At 54.6% G+C, this 25,665-nt stretch overlaps 1 protein-coding gene across 1 annotated transcript in view; it reads right to left on the bottom strand.

Moving 5' to 3' along the window:
- Positions 1 to 8,649: 8,649 nt before the first annotated feature.
- LOC119972903 (desmoglein-2-like) overlaps positions 8,650 to 25,665 on the bottom strand; it is a 35,863-nt gene continuing 18,847 nt past the window's right edge. The window contains exons 9-11 of the mRNA XM_038810449.1: positions 25,343 to 25,479; positions 15,780 to 16,091; positions 8,650 to 11,031 (exon numbers count right to left, since the gene is read on the bottom strand). Coding sequence (XP_038666377.1) covers positions 9,760 to 11,031; positions 15,780 to 16,091; positions 25,343 to 25,479 — 1,721 coding nt within the window. The 3' untranslated portion in view covers positions 8,650 to 9,759. The remainder of the gene's footprint in view (positions 11,032 to 15,779; positions 16,092 to 25,342; positions 25,480 to 25,665) is intronic.

Below are 25,665 nucleotides of genomic sequence, written 5' to 3'. Positions count from 1 at the left end.
AGCTCGCCCCCAGGGGGAGGGGCAGGGGGGGAGGGGCAAGCCCGCCCCCAGGGGGAGGGGCAGGGGGGAGGGGCAAGCCGGCCCCCAGGGGGAGGGGCAGGGGGGAGGGGCAAGCCCGCCCCCAGGGGGGGAGGGGCGGGGGGAGGGGCAGAGGGGCTAGGGAGGGGCAGAGGGGGAGGGGCCAGGGAAGGGCAGAGGGAGAGGGGAGGGGCTAGGGGGGCTAGGGAGGGGCAGAGGGGGCGGGGCTAGGGAGGGAGGGATAGTGGGGGAGGGACAGAAGGGAGGGGCGGGGGAGGGACAGAGGGGCGGGGGAGGGACAGAGGGGTGGGGGGGGACAGAGGGGGAGGGGCAGGGTGGGTGGGGCAGAGGGGGAGGGGCAGGGTGGGGCAGAGGGGAGGGGCAGGGTGGGGCAGAGGGGGAGGGGCAGAGGGGGAGGGGCAGGTGGGACAGAGGGGGAGGGGCAGGGTGGGACAGAGGGGGAGGGGTAGGGTGGGACAGAGGGGGAGGGGCAGGGTGGGACAGAAGGGGAGGGGCAGGGTGGGAGAGAGGACGGAGGGAGGGAGAGAGTACGGAGGGAGGGAGAGAGAGAGGATGGAGGGAGGGAGAGAGAGGACGGAGGGAGGGAGAGAGAGGATGGAGGGAGGGAGAGAGAGGACGGAGAGAGGGAGATAGAGGACGGAGGGAGGGAGAGAGAGGACGGAGGGAGGGAGAGAGAGGATGGAGGGAGAGAGGACGGAGGGAGGGAGAGGTGAGGGAGGGAGAGGGGAGGGAGGGAGAGGGGAGGGAGAGGGGAGGGAGGGAGGGAGAGGGGAGGGAGGGAGGGAGAGGGGAGGGAGGGAGGGGGAGGGAGGGAGAGGGGAGGGATGAGGGAGAGGGGAGGGAGGGAGGGAGGGAGAGGGGAGGGAGGGAGGGAGGGAGAGGGGAGGGAGGGAGAGGGGAGGGAGGGAGGGAGGGAGAGGGGAGGGAGGGAGGGAGAGGGGAGGGAGGGAGGGAGAGGGGAGGGAGGGAGGGAGAGGGGGAGGGAGGGAGAGGGGGGGGAGGGAGGGAGAGGGGGGGGAGGGAGGGAGAGGGGAGGGAGGGAGGGAGCAAGGGAGGGAGAGAGCGAAGGAGGAGAGGCGGTACGGATGAGGAGACGAGAGCGCGGCTATTGCGAGGGAGGGCGAGAGAGAGAACGGAGGTGAGAGGAACGGCAGGGAGGGAGGAGGAGAGGACGGAGGAGGAGGAAGGCGAGGACGGGGAGGAGGAGAAGAGGACGGCGGAGGAGGAGAAGAGGACGGGAGGGAAGGGAGAGAGGACGGAGGGATGGGAAGGGAGGGAGAGATGAGAGAGACAGGACGAGGGAGGGAGGGAGGAGACGAGGACGGAGGGAGGGTGGGAGAGGGAGGAACGGAGAGAGAGGGAGGGAGGGAGAGGGAGGGAGGGAGAGAGAGGACGGAGGGAGGGAGAGAGAGAGGACGGAGGCGAGGCGAGAGGAGAGACGGACGGGAGAGGAGAGAGAGGACGGAGGAGGGACGGGATTTCGAGGAGTGGAGGGAGAGAGAGGACGGAGTGAGAGAGAGAGAGAGAGGGAGGGAGAGAGCCGTAGGACGGAGGATACCGTGAAGGGAGGGACGGAGGAAGGTGAGGAGGACGGAGGGGGGAGGGAGGGGTAGGGAGGGAGGGAGAGAGAGGAGATGGAGGGAGGAGGAGGGAGAGGGGGGAGAGAGAGAGAGGACGGAGGGACGGAGGGAGGGAGAGAGAGGACGGACGGAGGAGGAGGAGAGAGAGGACGGAGGGAGGGAGGATGGAGGGAGGGAGGGAGAGAGAGAGGACGGAGGGAGGGAGAGAGAGAGGACGGAGGGAGAGAGAGAGAGGACGGAGGGAGGGAGGGGGGATCGAGGGAGGGAGGGAGAGAGAGGACGGAGGGAGGAAGAGAGAGAGGACGGAGGGACGGAGGGAGGGAGGGAGGAGGGAGGGAGGGAGTGAGGGGGGAGGGAGGGAGGGAGGGAGGGACGGAGGGAGGGGAGAGAGAGGACGGAGGGACGGAGGGAGGGAGAGAGAGAGGACGGAGGGAGGGAGAGAGAGGACGGAGGGAGGGAGGATAGATGGAGGGAGGGAGAGAGGACGGAGGGAGTGAGGACGGACGGAGGGAGGGAGGGAGGGAGAGAGAGGGCGGAGGGACAGAGGGAGAGAGAGAGGACGGAGGGACAGAGGGAGGGAGAGAGAGAGAGAGGAAGGAGGGGTGGGAAAGAGGGAGAGGGGGAGGAGAGGAGGGGAGGAGAGGGAAGGGGGAGGAAAGGAGGGGAGGAGAGGGGAGGGGAGGAGGGGAGGGAAAGAGAGGAGGGGAGGGAAAGAGAGGAGGGGAGGGAAACAGGGGAGGGAGGGAGGGAAAGAGGGAAGGGAGGGAAAGAGGGGTGGGAGGGAAAGAGGGGAGGGAGGGAAAGGGGAGGGAGGGAGGGAGGGAATGAGGGAAGGGAGGGAGGGAATGAGGGAAGGGAGGGAGGGAAAGGGGTGGGAGGGAAAGAGAGGAGGGAGGGAGGGAAAGGGGAGGGAGGGAGGGAAAGAGGGGAGGGAGGGAGGGAAAGAGGGGAGGGAGGGAGGGAAAGAGGGGAGGGAGGGAGGGAGGGAGGGAGGGAAAGAGGGGAGGGAGGGAGGGAAAGAGGGGAGGGAGGGAAAGAGGGGAGGGAGGGAGGGAAAGAGGGGAGGGAGGGAAAGAGGGGAGGGAGGGAAAGAGGGGAGGGAGGGAGGGAAAGAGGGGAGGGAGGGAGGGAAAGAGGGGAGGGAGGGAAAGAGGGAGGGAGGGAAAGAGGGAGGGAGGGAAAGAGGGGAGGAGGGAAAGAGGGGAGGGATGGAGGGAAAGAAGGGAGGGAGGGAGGGAGGGAAAGAGGGGAGGGAGGGATAGAGGAGGGGGAGGGAGGGAGGGAGGAAAAGGGAGGGAGGGAAAGGAGGGAGGGGAGGGAAGGAAATGAGGGAGGGAAAGAGTGGAAGGGGGAGGGAGGGAAAGAGGGGAGGGAGGGAAAGAGGGGAGAGAGGGAAAGGAGGGAGGGAGGGAAAGGAGGGAGGGAGGGAAAGAGGGGAGGTAGGAAAGAGGTGAGGGAGGGAAAGAGGAGGGAGGGACAGAGAGGAGGGAGGGAAAGAGAGGAGGGGGGAGGGAGGGAAAGAGGAGGGAGGGAGGGAGGGCGGGAAAGAGGAGGGAGGGAGGGAAAGAGAGGAGGGAGGGAGGGAGGGTAAGAGAGGAGGGAGGGAGGGTAAGAGAGGAGGGAGGGAGGGAAAGAGAGGAGGGAGGGAGGGAAAGAGGGGAGGGGAAGGGAAACAGGGGAGGGAGGGAGGGAAAGAGGGAAGGGAGGGAAAGAGGGGTGGGAGGGAGGGAAAGAGGGGAGGGAGGGAGGGAGGGAAAGAGGGGAGGGAAAGAGGGGAGGGAAAGAGGCGAGGGAGGGAAAGAGGGGAGGGAGGGAAAGAGGGGAGGGAGGGAGGGAAAGAGGGGCGGGAGGGAGGGAAAGAGGGGAGGGATGGAGGGAAAGAAGGGAGGGAGGGAAGGAAGGGAGGGAGGGATAGAGGAGAGGGGGAGGGAGGGAAAAGGGAGGGAGGGAAAGGAGGGAGGGGAGGGAGGGAAAGGAGGGAGGGGAGGGAGGGAAATGAGGGAGGGAAAGAGTGGAAGGGGGAGGGAGGGAAATGAGGGAGGGAAAGAGTGGAAGGGGAGGGGAGGGAAAGAGGGGAGAGAGGGAAAGGAGGGAGGGAGGGAAAGGAGGGAGGGAGGGAAAGGAGGGAGGGAGGGAAAGAGGGGAGGTAGGAAAAGAGGGGAGGGAGGGAAAGAGGAGGGAGGGACAGAGAGGGGGAGGGAGGGAAAGAGAGGAGGAGGGAGGGAGGGAAAGAGGAGGGAGGGAGGGCGGGAAAGAGGAGGGAGGGAGGGAGGGAGGGAAAGAGAGGAGGGAGGGAAAGAGAGGAGGGAGGGAGGGAGGGAAAGAGAGGAGGGAGGGAGGGAAGAGAGGGGGGGAGGGAAGAGAGGGAGGGGAGAGGGAGGAAAGGAGGGGGGGGAGGGGGCGCGGGAGGGAGGGAGGGGGAGGGAGGGCGGGAAAGAGGGGAGGGGAGGGAGGGAAAGAGGGGAGGGAGGGAGGGGAAAGAGGGGAGGGAGGAGGGAGGAAGAGGGGGGGAGGGAGGGAAAGAGAGAGGGAGGAGGAAAGAGAGGAGGGGGAGGGAGGGAGGAGGGGGAGGGAGGGAAAGAGGGGAGGGAGGGAGGGAAAGAGGGGAGGATGGAAGGAGGGGAGGGAGGGAGGAAGAGGGGGGGAAAGAGGGGAGGGGGAGGGAAATGAGAGGAGAGAGGGAGGGAAAGAGGAGGTAGGGAGGGAAAGAGAGGAGGGATGGAGGGAAGAGATGAGGGAGGGAGGGAGAGAGAGGAGGGAGGGAGGGAGGGAAATAGAGGAGGGAGGGAGGGAGGGAAAGAGAGGAGGGAGGGAGGGAGGGAAAGAGAGGAGGGAGGGAGGGAAGAGGAGGGGGGAGGGAGGGAAAGAGGAGGGAGGGAGGGAAAAAGGGAGGGAGGGAAAGAGAGGGAGGGAGGGAAAGGAGGGAGGGAGGGAAAGGGAGGGATGGAAGGAAGGAGAGAGGGAGGGAACGAGGGAGGGAGGGAAAGAGAGGAGAGAGGGAAAGAGAGGAGGGGGAGGGAAAGAGAGGAGGGAGGGAGGGAGGGAAAGGGAGGAGGGAGGGAAAGAGAGGAGGGAGGGAAAGAGAGGAGGGAGGGTAAGAGGAGGGAGCGAGGGAGGGAAAGAGAGGAGGTAGGGAGGGAAAGAGAGGAGGGAGGGAGGGATGGAGGGAAAGAGAGGATGGAGGGAAAGATAGGATGGAGGTTAAGAGGAGGGAGGGAGGGATGGAGTGAAAGGGGAGGGAGGGAGGGATGGAGGGAGAGGGGGAAGGAGGTGGAGGGGGCAAGGGGAGGGTGATACGGAGGAGGGGGATGGAGAAGAGGGAGAGAGAGAAGGAGAATGGAGTGAGAAGAGGGAGTAGATGGAGGGATGGGTGGGTGAAGAGGGAGTGATGGGAGAGAGATGAGAGGGGTAGAGAGGGAGAAGTGAGAGAGGGAGGGAGAGGACTGAGGGAGAACTGAGAGGGAATGACAGGGAAGAGAGAACGAAATGGAGGAGGGAGGGAAGGAGTGAGAATGGGAGGGAGTGAGACGAGGGGGAATTAGGGAGAAGAGAAAAGGAAGGAGCAAGAAGGGGGGAGGGCTGGAGGAAGAAGAGAAGAGTGGGAGGGAGAGAGGGAAGTGCGGGCGGCTAGGGAGAGAAGTGCGGGAGGGAGAGAGATGTGAGCGAGAGAGGGAAAGAAGCAGGAGAGGGAAGAGAGAGAGAGAGAAGGTGTATGGAGACAGGTTGAATCGATTAGGATTGTATTCTTCGGGAGGTCAGAAGAATGAGGGGGAATTTTCGTAGAAACCTATTAAATTCTAACCGGATTGGACATGGTAGATACAGGAAGGATGTTTCCGATGGTGGATGTGTCCAGAATCAGGGGTCGCAGTCTGAGGATACGGGGGAGACCATTCAGGACAGAGCTGAGGAGAAACTTCTTCACCCAGGTAGTGGTCAACCTGTGGAATTCAGCACCACAGGGAGCTGTTGAGGCAAAAACATTGTATGGTTTCAAAAGGCAGTTCGATATCGCACTTGGAGTGAAGGGGATCACAGGATATGGTGTAACGCGGGATTAGACTATTGAGTTGGATTATCAGCCATGATCATAATGAATGGCAGAGCAGGCTCGAAGGGCTGAATGGCCTCCTCCTCCTAGAACGGGACAGGGAGGGGGGGACGGGACGGGGAGGAGGGACGGGGAGGGGGGACGGGGAGGGGAGAACAGGACGGGGAGGGGGGACGGGGAGGGGGGAACGGGGACGGGGAGGGGGGACGGGGAGGGGGGAACGGGGACGGGGAGGGGGGAACGGGACGGGGAGGGGGGACGGGGAGGGGGGGAACGGGACGGGGAGGGGAGAACGGGACGGGGAGGGGGGACGGGGAGGGGAGAACGGGACGGGGAGGGGGGACGGGGAGGGGGGAATGGGACGGGGATGATATTCGCTGTTCATTTGTGTTGAAGAAAATCGCAGAATAAAATATTGACTTTTGGTTTTAAAAAAAAGTTTATTTTGACGTATAGCTGAAAATGTAAATATATACAGAAAATCCAGTAAAGAATTCAGCCTATCCACTAAGCTGTGCACACAACTGAAACCCATATTAGATCAGCCTGGTCTCAATAAAAATATTGATGAAAATCTTCCTGGAAATGAGTAAAATTTCCTATGGAACATTGATAGATATGTAAAGATCAGCCAGTTATCGACATGAACAGCATTGACACTTTAAAGCGGTGTACATGGTCAGAATCCTCCCCTTTGTAAATACATGCAATTAAAGACAGTTTGAACAGTTACACTACGTGTTAAGTATACTCGATATGAATACATAGTTGCTCTTCACAGGACAGATATATATACACACACACACAAGTTATTTTCTGCTAATCGTGGCCTTTATTTATTTTCCAATGGTATTCAGTTAGAGAGATGAAGTGCTGGCTTATGTTACAGTGAATCATTCGACACTCCATCATGCAGGGGAGAAGCAGGTCATCTACCCCTTCCTGTCTGCCCCTGGCCACCCAGTCCCCTCGCCTGTCCCCACTTCTCCTTCAAGTATTTATCCACTCACGGATCGAAATGCAACATTCGCCGGTTGAAAGTGGATACTTTTGAGAGAATCATTGATTGAATTGATGGGAGTCCGGAGAAGACGCTAGTTACAGTTAACTTCAAATACCACAATTGGCAAGTTAAAAGTTGAACCCACAATTGTATAATTTAATTCAGAAGGGAGAGTTAATCTGTAGCTATCTGGCAAATTGTTTTGAAACATAATTGGAGGTGCTGATTCCTTGTAATTTCATGACTTTGTGAAGAGGTATGGGGCGCGATTCTCCGCAAATGCGGCGAGTCGTAAAGGCTGCCGTGAAACTGGCCGTGTTTCACGGCAGCCTCCGCGCCCCCTCCCGGGACCCGATTCTCCCCCCCCCCCCGGGCGGGGCTAGCAGCGCGGCCCCGTGAAGCACGGCATCGCAGGCTTAGCGAAATCGCTAAGCCCGCGCGCCAAGCGTCACGGCGGCTGACGGGCACGATGATGTCAGCCGCGCATGCGTGGGTTGGACGGCTCCAACCCGCGCATGCACGGATGACGTCATCATGCAGATGCGTCAAACCCACGCATGCGTGGGCTGTCATGCCCCTTAGCCGCCCCACGGACTGATCCTGCGGGGCGGCGGGGGAACAAATAGTGTGCGGGTATCAGACCCGCTGCCAGCGATCAGTGCCCACTGATGGCAGGCCCATGCCACACTTGGCACGGCCGTGGTGCGGCCGTGCCAATCGGTGCCATGGTTGTCCGGGACGGCACTTTGTGGCCGTTTTCACGAACGGTGAGAGCAGGTGTGTTTGCATTCCTGAAAACGGCCGTAAAGGCCTGGGAACTCGGCCCATCGGCCTGGGGAGAATTGCTGTTCGCCGTAAAAACCGGCGAGCAGCGATTCGTGTCGTGGGGGGGGGGGGGGGGGGTGGGGGGAGGAGAATAGCGGGAGGGCGGGAAAAATGTCGGGAAGGCCCTCCCGCTATTCTCCGACCCGTCATGGGCAGCGGAGAATCGCGCCCATGGTTCATTCACTTGCTCTCTCGTTATTTCTTGTAATAATAATCTTTACAATTGTCACAAGTAGGCTTACATTAACACTGCAATGAAGTTACTGTGAAAATCCCCCAGTCGCCACATTCCGGTGCCTGTTCGGGTACACGGAGGGAGAATTCAGAATGTCCAAATCATCTAACAGCACGTCTTTCGGGGCTTGTGGGAGGAAACCGGAGCACCCGGAGGAAACTCACACAGACACGGGGAGAACATGCAGACTCCGCACATACAGTGACCCAAGCTGGAAATCGAAGCCGGGTCCCTGGTGCTGTAAGCTACAGAGCTAACCACTGTGCTGCCGTGCCGACCTAGTTTTCATAGAATTTACATTGCAGAAGGAGGCCATTCGGCCCATCGAGTCTGCACCGGCTCTTGGAAAGGGCACCCTACCCCCTACCCAAGGTCAACACCTCCACCCTATCCCCATAACTCAGTAACCCCACCCAACACTAAGGGCAATTTTGTGGGTTATCGACACGGCAGGATAAAGAAGCAAACTTTTTTTTGCAATCACTCTTTGAGAATGGCGGTGGGGAAACATTATCCAGAAAACAATATCGCGTATCTTCAAACACAAACAGGGAAGCCTGAAAACACGCAGAATGCGAATCAGACGGAGGCGGCTAACATTTTTGAGTTTCAGACAATGATTTGTCTAAATTCCAGGACCTGTTCATTCCAATGATAGGTGTTTTCATTTTTGTCTCTTTTTGATTTGATAACAGCCTGAGCAATGACTGAAAGGATGTCGTGCGCAGTACCTTCCTGACTGCTGCGTGTTGCACACACACACACACCCTCGCAGCGTAGCGCACATTTAACAAAACAAAGCACGTACAGCTCAGGGGAAATATTGGTTTTGGGTGCATTTTAAGGACTGGACTTTATATTCTTCTACTGGTGGATGTGGAGGGAGCGGGGTGGGGGGAGGGAGGGGGAGCGGGGTGGGGGGAGGGAGGGAGGGGGGGACAGGTCTTCCACCTATCTGCCTGTCTGTATCCCCCCTGCAATCTTACTACTGGTGGGGGTGATGTCTGGTGGCATGCCTGCCAATAGGTCAATTGAGAACTTTATATGGGCAATTCATGCTCTTTTAAGGATCTCCACCGGCCACCGTCACTGAGATATGGTGGGCAGTACCAGAGACCCACACCAACTGGCCAGCCTGACGGGTTTCTCCACCCAGGGCGGTGGTGGGAGGGGAGGGTCCATCCTTAACAGCACCTCCCCCTCAAATCCTTCGGAGAAGCATCCTCGACGTGTTATAGCTCCTGCCTCCTCTCCTCCATGACCCCACGCCTGCCTCGTCCTGCGCCGAGTGCAGTACCGGCAGTGGCCACGGCCCCGGGTGGCGCTGGAGAGCCGCTGGCCTCTGACGTCCCGGTAGTTCTCTGAGGTGGGACGTCCTGGCGTTGCGGGGTAACCTTGGCACATCGGGTCGATTAACGTCCGATAAATGACCCGGGGGCAGTCATTCCTCTGCTGGACGGGCATCCACCTGACCTTTTAGCAGGTGGGGGTTGGGGGGGGGGGGTTGGTTGCCCTGAACGATTCGCTGTAAGGTGAATTGGACATTCTGAATTCTCCTTCAGTGTACCCAAACAGGCGCTGGAGTGTGGAGACCCTGTAAAATCCAGACCCAGTTCTTTCCCATGGCTCCATCTTATTGTCAATATCTTGATTGTGCGTTTCCACCATTTCTGTTGTATTTTCCTGACAATCTTGATCAACCAAAGTTCATAATTTCTTTAACCTCCACCATCGAGTTTCAATTACTAGCTTCTCAAGAAAGAAACGTTCGGTTTATACATTTAAATGTTACTATTCTCAACATATCAGGACCTTAGAACATGACTTTTCTGTATTCAACTCCAGAAAAACACGATTCACTTTTAGTCATCTCCACAAAATGACTTTGGAATTGTTGATCAAACACAAGAGCGATATTGCCGCATCTGTATAGAAAACATGCTTCTTTCCAAACCTAGTTGTTTCTCCATTCTTGAATTTGATCAGTTGTCCGCAGATATGCACCGGTGTGTGGAGTTGTCTATTCCTACATCACCTGCGTAACTTTAGTTACTTTTGTTACTGTTTTATTCGCATCATCAGCGGATGTGACAGACCTGCGGGTAACGCTGCTTTTCTGGACCAGCGAAGCCGTAGCCGAATTGCCGCCGTGCCCCCCTCCCCCGGCAGCATGAGCTGGCCTGGTGAGAGTAACATTCTTGTGGATGGCAGGTGTTTGGTCGAAGGGTGAATTGACGATCATGTTTTGCGTCGCTCCCGTGCCGGAATGGGTCGCCCGGTTTAGTGTCACGTTCTTGTGGACAATGGGCAGCTGGGGAAGCGACGGGTCAGCAACCACGGCCTGTGTCCCTCCCAAACTGACGTTAACTGACTTGGTCGTTGTAACGTTTCGGTGGGCGAGTGACGGATTTGCCATTAGGGGGTCAATGATCATTGTTGGCATTCCTACTGGGCTGGCATAAACTTGCTTGGTCGTCGTAACATTTTGGTGAGCCATTAGGGGATCAATGACCATTGTTGGCATTCCTACTGGGCCGGCATAAACTTGTTTGGTCGTCGTAACATTTTGGTGAGCCATTAGGGGATCAATGATCATTGTTGGCATTCCTACTGGGCCGGCATAAACTTGTTTGGTCGTCGTAACATTTTGGCGCACCATTGGGGAGTCAATGACCATTGTTGGCATTCCTACCGGGCTGGTGTGAACTTGCTTGCTCACCGCAACATTTTGGTATGCCATTGGGGGGTCAATGATCATTGTTGGCATTCCTACTGGGCTGGTGTGAACTTGCTTGCTCACCGCAACATTTTGGTATGCCATTGGGGAGTCAATGACCATTGTTGACATTCCTACCGGGCTTGTGTGAACTTGCTTGCTCACCGCAACATTTTGATACGCCATTGGGGGATCCACAAAGCTAGGCAACACCTCAGCCACAGGATTTATTGTTGTGGTCACAACATAATTCTTCTGCATCGGCAATTGGTCAGCGATGATGCCCAATCCTGTTGAAGTAGATGAAAAGGATCTCTCCGTGTTCGTAACGGTTTGCTGAACTGGAGGGTTGAAGCTGATCGCGGAGGTTTGACCCTCAAATTTGCCAGTGCAGATGTTAGCCAACATCTTGAACTTTGGGCTTAAATCATCCAAGTCGGAATCTTTAAACTGGAATTCATCCGCGATAAAGCTGCAGCTGCCCAGGGAGCCCACAGGCGATCCTTCACCCTCGTAATTATAGACCAGCAGGCATTCGCGGGCAGGGCGAGTCTGATCTTCCTCGGAGCACTCGATCAATTTCTACAAAGCAAAATACAATTACGATTGGAATATCCCACAGCAGAGGAACTCTTACCTCCCCATACCCGGCAGAATGCGAAAAATACAAACCAGCCTGCCTAAATTGCCAGCTGTGCTTCCTACTTTACCACAGGAGCAGCACTGGCCAAAGGACTGGCAGGTGGGGTGCAATGTAGAAAAATATGAGGTTGTCTAGTTAGAGTGGAAGCATAGGGAGGTGTTGGCGTAGTGGAAATATCACTCGGCCAGCAGTGACCCAGGGTGATGCTCCAGGCATTAGGGTTCGATCCCACCCCATGGCAGAAGGTGGAATCTGAATTCAATAATAATCAGAAGTTAAAAAGTCTAGCCACGTTAAAAACCCAGCTGGGTCACCAATGTCCTTCAGAGAGGGAACTCTGCCATCCTTACCCGGTCTGGCCTACACGTGACTCCAGACCCACAGGAATGTGGTTGTCCCAAACTCTCAACAATTAGGGATGGGCAATAAATGCTGCTGCTGTCCCTTTACGGGAATCACAAAAATAACCAGCAGGTACTCTGTAACTGAATTGTAAAAACTTAAGCCGATTACCATTGTTCGATTGCGTTGGAAGAGCTGATCAAACAATGACTTTCCGTCCTGACTCGCTACGCACCACACAGGGTAGGGGTGGGCTGTCATCAGCTTCACTCCAGGACCATAGAAATTCAATACTTATTCTCAGCCTTTCAGCTAAGATCAAGCCTAAGTTCTGGGGGAGAGGGCTGGGTCGTATGTCGGCAGGTCGGCTTTGCAGGCGGGCCGCAGCGACGAGGGAGGTAGTTCTGGTGTGGGATCAGGAGGGGAGAGTTGGTGGAGCAGGGAGGGTGTTTGAGGGACTTGCATAAGTCGGAGCCACCGGAGGAGGAGCGGGAGGTGAGGGAGTTCCTGGGCAGGTTGGAGTGCCCAGGGTTGGGTGTAGTGGAGAAGATGGGGCTGGAGGAGCCGATGGGGGTGGAGGAGGCGAAGGCGGCAATCAGGAAGACTCAGTCGGCGCACCCGGATGGGTTCCCGGTTGAATTTTATAAGAGATTTAAGGAGAAGCTGCCGCGTTGTTGGTGGAAATGTTCGAGGACACAATGTTAAGGGGGTCTTGCTGAAAATGATGGGGTAGGCCTCCATCTCCTTGCTTAAGAAGGATAAGGATCCGGTGAGTGTGGCCCGTATGGACCCACCTCTCTGCTGAATGTGGACCCCAAAATATTGACAAAGTTGCTGGTGTTAAGGCTGGAGGGGCGTCCTCCGAGGGCGATTGGGGAGGATCAGACGGGGTTTGTTAAGGGTAGACAGTTGTCATCGAATGTGAGGCAGCAGCTGAATGTGGTACTTTCTCTGGTATGGGGGAGGGAGTTGGAGGTGGCATTAGATGGGGGAAAAGGCTTTTAATCGGGCGGAACGGAGGTGTTTGAAGGCGGTGTTGGAGAAATTCGGGATTGGGCTGAAGTTTGTGGCACGTACAAGGAGCCGATGGCGCGCATGCACACAAGTAATATGAATTTTGGGTATTTCGTATTGCACCGGGGAACGAGGCAGGGCTGCCCCATGTCCCCCCCTTCTGCTTGCATTGGCTATAGAGCCCTTGACCATTGCATTGAGGAGCTCGCGGTTGTGGAAGGGGTTAGTGAGGGGGGGGGGGGGGGGGTTTGGGGCATGCGAGCTGCAGGAGTTGGAGCACAGGGTGTCCTTGTATGCGGACGACCTGTTATATACTCCGGAGCCGGGCTCCTTGGTGGGGGTCATAATGGGCTTGCTTCGGAGATTTGGGACGTTCTCTGGGTATAAGCTGAATTTGGGGAAAAGTGAGTGCTTTGTGGTTTCCTCCCCGGGGCAGGGGCTGGGGTTGGGGTGGGGGGGGGGGGGGGGGGGGGGTCTGCCATTCCATCTGGCAGCGTCTCACTTTAGGTATTTGGGGGTGCAGGTGTCCCAGGGATTGGGCAGGTCTCTGGGGCTTGGTGGGGAGGCTGAGGTGGGAGAATCCCCCTCTGTCGCTGGCGGGCTGGGTACAGGCAGTGAAGAAGAACATTTTACCGCGAGTCTTGTTTTTGTTTCAACGCCGGCCGGTCTTTTTGTCCAAGGTGCTTTTCAAGGGGGTGGACAGGCTGATCTCTCATTTGTCTGGACAGAGAAGGTGGCCAGGATAAGGAAGGTGGTGCAGAGGGGAGGGCGAATTTGATGTATTATTATTGGGCGGCGAAGGCAGCAAAGGTTCAGGGATGGAATAGGGGGCTGGGGGCTTTGTGGGTGAGGATGGAGGCGGACTGATGTAAGAGGGGTGGGGTCAGGGTTGCGGGTGCTGGTAACGGCACTGCTCCCCATGCCCCTGCGAAATGTTCGGTGTGTCCGGTGGTGGTGGCCACGCCGAAGATTTGGAGCAGTTTCGGCGGCATTTTAGGTTGGGAGCGGGGTCTGGTGGGGGGTTTGTTTGGGAAGCCGATCATAAGATATCACAGGTTTGAGCCGGGGAGAGGATGGATGCCAGGTTCCGGGTTTGGGAAAAGAAGAGGATCAGGGATATTAAGGGAACTGAGTGAGGAGTTTGGGTTGGGGGGGGGGTTCCGGTACACGCGGGTGCGGGACATTGCGAGGAAGGTTTTCCCAACCTTGCCGATAGCGTTTGCCGCCTCGTTGCTGGAGGGGGTGCTGCCAGTGGGTAGGGATGGGCGGGCGGGGGGCATGGAGAGGGGGGCTCATATCGGCGATTTACGGGAGGATTTTGGAGGAGGATAAGGTGTTTGCAGAGGGGGTTGTTTGCGGAGGGGGTTAAGGCAAAGTGGGCGGGAAAGCTGGGGCTGGTGCTGGAGGAGGGATTGTGGTGTTAGGTGCTGTGGATGGTGAACGCCTGGACTTTGTGCGCGAGGCTGGGTCTGATACAGCTAAAGGTAGTATACAGGGCACACCTCAAAGTCACGAACAAGCCAGCTGTTTGAGGGGGATGGAGGATGTCTGTGAGCGATGTGGGTGGGAGGGGGGGCCGGCGAACCATGTAAATATACATTGGTCCTGGCTGAAGCTTTTGGTTTTGTTCAGCACCATTTTGGGGGTTTTACATGTGGACATGTAGCCTGGTCCCCTGGAAGCCATATTCGGGGTGTCGGTCCGGCTGGAGCTGCTGGGACCTCGGCGCCGTGAGGCAGCAGGGCTCACCCACTGCACCACTGTGCTGCCCTGACTTCATAGCTGGAACCCTCCAGCCCAGGCAACATCCTGGGGAATCTCCTCTGCACCCTCTCCAGAACAATCACATCCTTCCTATAGTGTGGAGACCAGAACTGCACACAATACTCCAATTGTGGCCTAACAAGCTTTTGTACAGCTCCAGCATAACCTCCTGCTTTTATATTCTGTGCCTCATTTAATAGAGGCAATTCTACTATATGCCTTCTTAACCACCTTATCTACCTGTTCTGCTGACTTCATGGACCTATGGCCAAGCACTCCAATATTCCTCTGGTCCTCTCTACGTTTCTCCCATTCATGTTGTATTCCCTTACCTTGTTAATCCTCCCAAAATGCATCACCTCACACTTTGAGGTTAAATTCCATTTGCCACTGTTCTGCCCGTCTGACCAACCCATCTATAGCGTCCTGTAATCTAAGGCTTTCCTCTTCGCTATTTACCACATCACAATTTTTGTATCACCTGTGAACTTTCTGATCAGACCCCTACATTCATGTCCAGCTCATTAATGTACACTACAAACAGCCAGAGATCCAGCACCGATTCCTGCAGTCCACCACTGGTCAGTCTTCCAGCCACAAAAAACAAGCATTGACCATCACCCTCTGCCTCCTGCCACTATCTGTACTGAACTGGACTAGCCATATTGATACTGTGGGTACAAGAGCAGGTCAAAGACTAGGAACCCTATTGCGAGTAACTCACCTCCTGCTCCCCCAAAGCCTGTCCACCATCTACAAGGCCCAAGTCAGGAGTGCGATGGAATACTCTCCACTTGCCTGGATGAGTGCAGTTCCAACAACACTCTAGAAACTCGACACCATCCAGGACAAAGCAGCCTATTTGATTGGCACCCCATCCACAAACATTCACTCCCTCCACCACCGACGCACAGTGGCAGCCGTGTGTACCGTCTACAAGATGCACTGCAGTAACTCACCAAGGTTCCTTAGACAGCACCTTCCAAACCCACGACCACTACCATCTAGAAGGACAAGAGCAGCAGATACCTGGGAACCCCACCACCTGGAGGTTCCCCTCCAAGTCACTCACCACCCTGACTTGGAAATATATCGGCCGTCCCTTCACTGTCGCTGGGGCAACATCCTGGAACTCCCTCCCTAACAGCACTGTGGGTGTACCTACACCTCAGGAACTGCAGTGGTTTAAGACAGCAGCTCGCCACCATCTTCTCAAGGGCAATTAGGCAGGGCAATAAATGCTGGCCTAGCCAGCGACACCCACATCCTGTGATTTAATTTTTAAAAACTAAGCTAATTTTGGATCCAATTTGCCAAATTTGCTCAGGATCCCAGGGAACTTGTCAAAGGCCTTACTGAGGTCCATGTAGACTACATCAACCGCACTACCCTGATCTACACACCTCCTCAAAAAATCCAGTCAAATTTGTTGGGCATGACCTTCCTCTGACACAACATGCCGACTATCCTTGATTGATAATTGCCTCTCCAAGTGGAGATAAATTCTGTCGCTCTGAATTTTTTTCACAATTATTTCCCTCCCAATAAATAGTCAAATTAAAAGTACCTCATTCATGTACGAGTCCACATATTCTTTAAAGCTGCTGCCTGAAATTGTTTTTCCGCCCCAACCGGACATTTGGTGATTGTTTTGCACAATATGTCCTTGGCCCATGTTGCTCCTGGGAGGTTGAGTTTGTGTCCCCGTCACTTCTTGAGTTATAATCTCAGACTGTGAATTTATTGTGCGTCGACCAAATGTTCCTCCTGTGCTGCCTCTTGTGATTACACCTTGTCCGTGTCTACTGCCACCATCGTGAGAATCAACAAAACCAGGTGGTATTCTACTTCCAATTGCAGGTGGAAGCAAGGGGGCCGCCTATGGAGGGGGGGGGGGGGGGGGGGGATAGCACAGATCAGTAATGAACAATTTTAATTTAAATACATTAACTTTCAACACTGTAAGGAATGCTGATGTCATATTCAGAACATAGGAGCACGCGAAATAGGAGCAGGAATAGACCAATCAGAACCCGGGCCTGCTCTGCCAATCATATCTTATCGCTCAAAAGAACAAAGAATAATACAGCACAGGAACAGGCCCTTCGGCCCTCCAAGCCTGCGCCGATCATGAGTCCCATCCAAACCAATTGCCTGTATCCTTCTGTACTCCGTCTGTTCATGTGCCTATCCAAATAAGTCTGAAAGGTCGTTAACGTATCTGCCTCAACCACCTCACTTATATATAGAATTTACAGCACAGAAGGAGGCCATTCGGCCCATCGAGTCTGCACTGGCTCTTGGAAAGAGCACCCTACCCCAGGTCAACACCTCCACCCTATCCCCATAACCCAGTAACCCCACCCAACACTAAGGGTAATTTTGGACACTAAGGGGCAATTTAGCATGTCCAATCCACCTAACCCGCACATCTTTGGAATGTGGGAGGAAACCGGAGCACCCGGAGGAAACCCATGCACACACGGGGAGGATGTGCAGACTCCGCACAGACAGTGACCCAAGCCGGAATCGAACCTGGGACCCTGGAGCTGTGAAGCGATTGTGCTATCCACAATGCTACCGTGCTGCCCAGTGCATTCCAGTCCACCACCACCCTCTGTGTACAAAACGTCCTCCGCATGTTTCCCCTGAGCCTTCCCCCCCTCACCTTGAACTTGTCCCCCCCCGACCTTGTAATTTTCAATTCCACCCTGGGAAAAAGCCTCCAACTGTTCACCCTATACCCCTAATAATTTTATATACTTCTTTTTTTGTTTAGAAAATGTTTTATTGAAGCATTTGTAATTTTTAGAGTTTTAACAATTTAACATTTCTTAAACAATCGAGTGGGCCGGCACGCAACAACATTAAAATAACATACCCCACTAGCCCCCCCCCCCCCCCCCCCCCCCCGCCCTATCTCCTTGTCTTACACAACCAAGCCTCGCATTCCCCCCCCCCCCCCCCCCCTCCCCCCCTCCCTTACTGCTGACGTTCAATTTTCCTTAAAGAAGTCGATGAACGGCTGCCACCTCCGGGCGAACCCCTGGGTTGATCCTCTCAAGGAGAACTTAATTTTTTCCAGCCTGAGAAACCCGGCCATGTCGCTAACCCATACGGCTGACTTTGGAGGTTCACCAGGGAGGAGCAGGCCAGCACAAGGCCAGGACATCGTCCTCCCTCCCCCGGATCTTCCGATACCCCAAACATTGCCATTTCCAGACTCCGAGTCACCCTCCCTTCCGGGACCTCTGACAAGACGTTCGCAAATCCCTGCCAGAAGCCCCTCAACTTCAGACATGCCCAGAACATATGCACATGATTCGCCGGGCTGCCCCCACAGCGTCCGCACCTATCCTCCACTTCCTCAAAAAACCTACTTATCTGGGCCACAGTCATGTGGGCCCTATGAACCACCTTGAACTGGATCAGGCTGAGCCGTGCACACGACAAGGATGAATTGACTTTTTCCCCGTAGTCCGACTCCCAACTCCCCTCCCAACTCTTCCTCCCACTTCCTCTTCACGTCCCCAACTGACACCCCTTCCCACTCCATCAGTTCCTTGCAACTCAAACTCCTCCTCCAATGCCTCCAGGCTCGGGAAACCCTCCTCAATGAAGAGATCCCCAAATCTCTCAATCCCTGGCCCCCACATCCTCAGGGCTGCCACCATCACAGGGCTTGTAGAGTACCGAGCTGCCGAGAATGGCAGGGGCGCCGTTAATAAAGCCTCCAAGCTTGTGCCCTTACAAGATGCCGCCTCCACCCGCTCCCAAACCGACCGCTCCCCCCACTACCCACTTCCTGACCATCGATATGTTGGCTGCCGAGTAATAGTTAATAAGTCTCAGGAGGGCCTCCCTCCCCACGACCCCGCTCCAGGAGTGCCTGCTTCACCCTCGGGGGTTTTACACAAAACCGAGATCACCACATTCATTTTCGTAAAAAAAGGCCTTCGGGACAAAAATCGGGAGACATTGAAAAAAGAACAGCAGCCACAGGAGGACCGTCATCTTCACCATCTGCACCCTCCCCGCCAGTGTCAGCGGGCGCATGTCCCACCTGCACCCCCCCCGCCAGTGTCAGCGGGCGCATGTCCCACCTGCGGAAATCCCTTTTCACCTGATCGACCGCGCTTTACCCAAATTTAACTTGCGGAGCTGCCCCCAATCCTTAGCCACTTGAATCCCCAGACACCTGAAACTCCTCCCCCCACCACCACTTTAAAAGGTAACTCCCTCAGTCTCCTTTCTTGCCCCCCGTGCCTGAATCGCAAACACCTCGCTCTTTCCCATGTTTAACTTGTAGCCTGGGAACCGCCCAAATTCTTCCAGTGTCTCCATAATTCCAGCCACCCTCCCCAACGAGTCTGTGATATAAAGCAGTAAATCGCCCGCGAAGAGCGAGATCCTATGCTCCACCCCCCCCCACCCCCCCTCATTATCCCCTGCCAGATGTTCGATGACCTAAGGGCCATTGCCAAGGGCTCTATGTCCAGGGCAAAGAGCAGTGGGGAGAGCGGACATCCCTGTCTTGTCCCCCTACAAAGACGAAAATATTCTGACCGGACCCGGTTGGTTCTTACATTTACATAGCAACCGGACCCAATCCACAAATCCCTGCCCAAACCCAAACCTGCCTAAAATATCCCACAGGTAATTCCACTCCACCATGCATCCATGTCTACCACCACCTCAACCTCACGTCCCTCCGCTGGCATCATTGTAACGTTTAAGAGACGTCTAATATTGGACGCCAGGTGCCTGCCCTTCACAAATCCCATCTGGTCCTCTCCGATTACCTCCGGGACACAGTCCTCTATCAGTACAGTGCAGAAGGAGGCCATTCGGCCCATCGAGTCTGCACCGGCTCTTGGAAAGAGCACCCTATCCAAGGTCCACACCTCCACCCTATCCCCATAACCCAGTAACCCCACCCAACACTAAGGGCAATTTTGGACACTAAGGGGCAATTTAGCATGGCCAATCCACCTAACCTGCACATCTTTGGACTGTGGGAGGAAACTGGAGCACCCGGAGGAAATCCACGCAGACACGGGGAGAATGTGCAGACTCCGCACAGACAGTGACCCAAGCCGGGAATCGAACCTGGGACCCTGGAGCTGTGAAGCAATTGTGCTAACCACAATGCTACCGTGCTGCCCTTTTATAATAATCGCTTATTGTCACAAGTAGGCTTCAATGAAGTTACTGTGAAAAGCCCGTAGTCGCCACATTCCAGCGCCTGTTCGGGGAGGCCGGTATGGGAATTGAACCTGCGCTGCTGGTCTTGTTCTGCATTACAAGCCAGCTGTTTACCCACTGTGCTAAACAATCACCTCTATATGTGTGGCCAAGATCTTTGCCAGCAATTTAGCGTCTACGTTCAAAAGGGAGATCGGCCTGTATGATCCACGGCTCTCTGGGTCCTTATCCCGCTTCAAAATGAGAGAGATCTATGCTTGTGATAATGTTGGGGGAAGCACTCCCAATGCCTTAGACTCATTAAAGGCCTTAACCAGGAGGGGCCCCAGTAGCCCAGAAAACCTTTTGTATAATTCCATCAAGTATCCATCAGGTCCTGGGGCCTTACTCGATTGCATCGCCCCCAATCCATCGATCACCTCCCCGAGCCCAATTAGGCCCCCCTGGCCTTCCACCGGCTCTTCATCTATCTTCGGGATCTTTAGCCCCCCCCCCCCCCCCCCCCCCACAGATCGCTTCATACCCTCCTCCCCGCCTAGGGGTTCCGATTTATAAAGTCGACTATCGAATTCACGAAACACATCATTTCCCGCCCCCGGGTCCACCACCACCTTCCCCCTCATATCCTTTACCTTCCCAATCTCCCTCGCCGCCTCCTGTTTATAATTTTATAAACTTCTATCAGGCCGCCCCTCAGCCTCCATCTCTCTGGGGAGAATAGTCCCAGTTTATTCAATCTCTCCTCAGAGCTAATACTCTTCATACCAGGCAACATCCTGGTAAACCTTTTCTGTCCTCTCTCCAAAGCCTCCAAGGCCCTTCGGCCCTCCAAACCAGTCATGATACCACATCCTTCTGGTAGTGCGGCGAGCAGAATTGGACACATTGTTCCAAATGTGGCCTAACAACATTCTATATAATGAACACAATTTGCGAGCTTTGGGGATGGGCGTGGTCCAGTGCAACCAGGTTGTCAAAGTGTCATATCTCCAAATTTTCAGATGACACAAAGGTAAGTGGGAGGGTGAGCTGTGAGGAGGATGCAGAGATCCTTCAGTGTGATTTGGACAAGTTGAGTGAGTGGGCAAATGAATGGCAGACGCAGGATAATGTGGATAAATGTGAGGTTATCGACTTTGGTAGGAAAAAGGAGAAGACAGACTATTATCTGGCCATAAATTAGGAGAGGAGAATGTGCAATGAGACCTGGGTGTCCTCGTGCACCAGTCGCTGAAGGTAAGCGTGCAGGTACAGCAGGTGGTAAAGAAGGCAAATGGTATGTTGGCCTTCATTGTGAGAGGTTTTGAGTACAAGAGTAGGGATGGCTTGCTGCAATTATACAGGGCCTTGGTGAGGCCGCACCTGGAGTATTGTGGGCAGTTTTGGTGTCCTTATCTGAGGAAGGATGTTCTTGCTCTGGAGGGAGTGCAGAGAAAGTTTACCAGACTGATTCCTGGGGTGGCAGGCCTGACGTATGAGAAGAGATTGAGTTGGTTAGGATTGTATTCGCTGGAGTTCAGAAGAAGAGTTCAGAAGTGGTAGGAACTTACTGGAGAGAATTCTTCAAGACAGAATCTACTACCATTTGGAAGCAGGTGGATGTATTAGCGAGAGGCAGCATGGTTTTGTGAAGAGGAGGTCATATCTCACTGACTTGATAGAGTTTTTCGAGGAGGTCACAAAGATGATTGATGCAGGTAGGGCATTGGATGTTGTCTGTATGGACTTCAGTAAGGCCTTTGACAAGGTCCCTCATGGTAGACTGGTACAAAAGGTGAAGTCACACGGGATCAGGGGTGAGCTGGCAAGGTGGATACAGAACTGGCTAGGTCACAGAAGGCAGAGAGTAGCAATGGAAGGGTGCTTTTCTAATTGGAGGGCTGTGACTAGTGGTGTTCTGCAGGGATCAGTGCTGGGATCTTCGCTGTTCGTAGTATATATAAATGATTTGGAGGAAAATGTAACTGGTTTGATTAGTAAGTTTGCAGATGACACAAAGGTTGGTGGAATTGCGGATAGCGATGAGGACTGTCAGAGGATACAGCAGGATTTAGATCGTTTGGAGACTTGGACGGAGAGATGGCAGATGGAGTTTAATCAGAGCAAATGTGAGGTAATGCATTTTGGAAGGTCTAATACAGGTAGGGAATATACAGTGAATGGTGGAACCCTCAAGAGTATTGATTGTCAGAGAGATCTAGGTGTACAGGTCCACAGGTCACTGAAAGGGGCAACACAGGTGGAGAAGGTAGGCAAGAAGGCATACGAATGCTTGCCTTCATTGGCCGGGGCATTGAGTATAAAAATTGGTAAGTCATGTTGCAGCTGTATAGAACCTTAGTTAGGCCACACTTGGAGTATAGTGTTCAATTCTGGTCGCCACACTACCAGAAGGATGTGGAGGCTTTATTGAGGATGCAGAAGAGATTTACCAGGATGTTGCCTGGTATGGAGGGCATTAGCTATGAGGAGAGGTTGAATAAACTTGGTTTATTGGAACAAAGGAGGTTGAGGGGCGACCTAATAGAGGTCTACAAAATTAGAACGAGCATAGACAGAGTGGATAGTCAGAGTCTTTTTCCCAGGGTAGAGGGGTCAATTACTAGGGGGCATAGGTTTAAGATGCGAGGGGCAAGGTTTAGAGGAGATGTACGAGGCAAGATTTTTTACTCAGAGGGTAGTGGGTGCCTGGAACTCACTGCCGGAGGAGGTGGTGGAAGCTGTGACGATAGTGACGTTGAAGGGGCTTCTTAACAAATACATGAATACGATGGGAATAGAGAGATACGGACCCCAGAAGTGTAGAAGATTTCCGTTAGACGGCCAGCATAGTCAGCACGGGCTTGTAGGGCCGAAGGGCCTGTTCCTGTGCTGTACTTTTCTTTGTTCTTTGTATACTAAATTGCCCCTTAATGTCCAAAGATGTGCAGCTTAGGTTATGGGGTTGCGGGCATGGAGTAGGGAAGTGGACCCCTCTTTTGGAGGGTTGGTGCTGACTTGATGGGGTGAGTGATTGTATGGACTCTATGACATGAGGGATCCCCATGGCAAACAACCACATCACTGTTGATGAAATAGGAGGTTCTTCCACAAAACCAAAGTGACAATTGCTAAAACTATCTGGGCAAGATGTATCTCAGGCTTTTCCTTTTTTTTTAAATTTAGATTACCCAATTATTTTTTCTAATTAAGGGGCCATTTAGCGTGGCCAATCTACCTACTCTGCACATTTTTGGGTTGTGGGGGCGAAACCCACGCAGACACGGGGAGAATGTGCAAACTCCACACGGACAGTGACCCAGAGCCGGGATCGAACCTGGGCCCTCAGCGCTGTGAGGCGGTTGTGCTAACCACTAGGCCACCGTGCTGCCCCCTCTCGGGCTTTTCCTGATGTAGAATTACACGGAAGGTATCGCACAGAAACAGGCTTTTCAAGCCCAACTAGTCTATTTAAACCCCAGACGGTTTCCTCCCATTTCTGCCTGCGCCATCTCAGCCTTTCCGCGTACCTTGGTGGAATTTTGTCCTTCATTGCTAGAGGGATGGAGTTTAAGACTAGGGAGGTTATGTTGCAATTGTATAAGGTGTTAGTGAGGCCACACCTGGAGTATTGTGTTCAGTTTTGGTCTCCTTACCTGAGAAAGGACGTACTGGCGCTGGAGGGTGTGCAGAGGAGATTCACTAGGTTAATCCCAGAGCTGAAGGGGTTGGATTATGAGGAGAGATTGAGTAGACTGGGACTGTACTCGTTGGAATTTAGAAGGATGAGGGGGGATCTTATAGAAACATTAAAAATTATGAAGGGAATAGATAGGATAGATGTGGGCAGGTTATTTCCACTGGCGGGTGAAAGCAGAACTAGGGGGCATAGCCTCGAAATAAGGGGAAGCAGATTTAGGACTGAGTTTAGGAGGAACTTCTTCACCCAAAGGGTTGTGAATCTATGGAATTCCTTGCCCAATGAAGCAGTTGAGGCTCCTTCATTACATGTTTTTAAGGTAATTAAGGTAATAGATAGTTTTTTGAAGAATAAAGGGATTAAGGGTTATGGTGTTCGGGCCGGAAAGTGGAGCTGAGTCCACAAAAGATCAGCCATGATCTCATTGAATGGCGGAGCAGGCTCGAGGGGCCAGATGGCCGACTCCTGCTCCTAGTTCTTATGTTCTTATGTTCTTATGTTCTTTCCAATCCCTTGTTTCTCGTACCTAAGATATCGTGTCCAGTGAGTTTCGCTGCTCTTGCGAATAGAAGATTCTCCTGACTTCCCTACTGGATTTATGAGTCACTGTTCTATATTTATGGCCCCTCCTGCCTCACCCAGATAATTAACATCTACCACAACAGCCAAAGATCCCTGGTCAAAACCTACCACCCCCCCCCCCCGCCAAACCCAAAACCACCCCCCCCCCCCCCCACCCCCACCCCCGCCCCCGCCGACACTCCACCCCCACTGCAGACAGGAACACGACCAAATTAGTCCATATGTAGATGAGAAGCAAACTGATGTCTAAATGGCCACCAACTCATTCTTGGATAGCCATATTAAACGAGAAGTATGGCGTGGACTATTCGTTATACACCCAGCACAGAACCTCGTTCAAACATTTATTTATGGGGTTAAGAAGCATTGCGGGCGAGGCCAACATTGGAAAATTGCCCCTGGTGATGGTGAGCTGTCTTCTTGAAGAAACTGAGTGGCTTGCTCGGCCATTTCAGAGGTTAGTTAAGAGTCAGCCACGTTGCTCTGGGTCTGGGTGACATCGAGGCCAGGCTGGATACGAATGGCACATTTCCACCCCTCAAGGGTATTTGTGAACGAGATGGGGTATTATGTCAGATCCGGCAGTTTTATGGTTACAGTTAATGAGGTGAGTTTTTCATTCCAGACTTATGAATGTAAATTAGAATCATAGAATCCCGACATTGCAGAAGGAGGCCATTCGGCCCATCAAGTCTGCACCGACCCTCTGACAGAGCACCCTACCTCGGCCCACTCCACCTTGCCCTATTCCCGTAACCCCATCTAACCTTTTGGACACTAGGGGACAGTTTAACACGTCCAATGCACCTAAACTGCCCATCTTTGGATTGCGGGTGGAAGCCGGAGCACCCGAAGGAAACCCACGCAGACACGGGTGGGGCGGGGTGGCAATTCGCCGATTATGGAGGCCAAGTGGTTGCGCCGTTGTGAACGCCGTCACGTTACACGATGGCACGAACAGGGCCCGGGCACGACCTGGGGGCCAGCACGGCCCTGGAGCGGTTCATGCCGCTCCAGCCTCCTTATGCGGCCCAACATGGGGTCGGTGTTCAGGGGCCGGCCGCGCCAGAAAGTAGGCCCGGGGAGAGGGGGGGGGGGTGGCAGGGATGAGAGGCCGGCCTGCCGATCGGTGGGCCCCGATCGCGGGCAGACCCCATCGGAGGACCCCCCCCCCCAAGTGAAGGAGCCCCCCTCCCCTCCCCACAGGCCGCCCCCCGGAGCGTTCCCGCAGAGTTCCTGCCGGCAGCGACCAGGGGTGAACAGCGCCGGCGGGACTCTGTGGTGTTGGAGCGGCCGCTCGGCCCATCTGGGTCGGAGAATCGGCGGCCCCGCCGATTCCAACGGCCCGCGGCTGGCACCGCGGCAAACCCGCCGGCACAAATGGCGGCGATTCTCCGCACCCCGGAGAATCGCGCGCCGGCGTCGGGGGCGTGGTTGCTCCGATTCTCCGGCCCGACGCGGGGCTCGGAGAATCGCCCCCGGGGAGTAGGTGCAAACTCCACACAGTCACCAGAGGTTGGAATTGAACCTGGGTCCCTGACGCTGTGAGGCAGCAGTGCTCACAACTGTGCCATCTTGCTGCCCCACCAGCTACTGTCCAATAATATAACCACCCTGCTGCAGAAAGATAAAGCAAATAGCTTCAGAATACAGACTGTATCTACCTGTCCACCGCTTTCTGGGCCATCGACACCCAGTTTCCCTATAGATGCAGGGGGGATCGGATTCATCCTTCCATCAAAACCTCCTTTTCCAGCTCCAGCACCACCACAGTTGCAGAACAGTAACAAGAGAGGAGCCACTAAAGATGAACGATTCAATGAGATTAAAACACGTAATTTATTAAAACAACCATCAAACTATTGACCCCAGCTAACTTCAGGCGATGTAATATCCACACAATTGCGTGTGACAATTGTCATAGGGTGAATGCAGCTAAGGTTGGAGCATAAGTCGTAGGAACAGAAATCGGCCATTTCCCTGCCCT

This window comes from Scyliorhinus canicula, chromosome 10 (assembly GCF_902713615.1).
Source record: "Scyliorhinus canicula chromosome 10, sScyCan1.1, whole genome shotgun sequence".
Lineage (NCBI taxonomy): Eukaryota > Metazoa > Chordata > Chondrichthyes > Carcharhiniformes > Scyliorhinidae > Scyliorhinus > Scyliorhinus canicula.
Note: the sequence above shows the minus strand (reverse complement) of the source record. Positions and strands in the feature narration are given on the sequence as shown.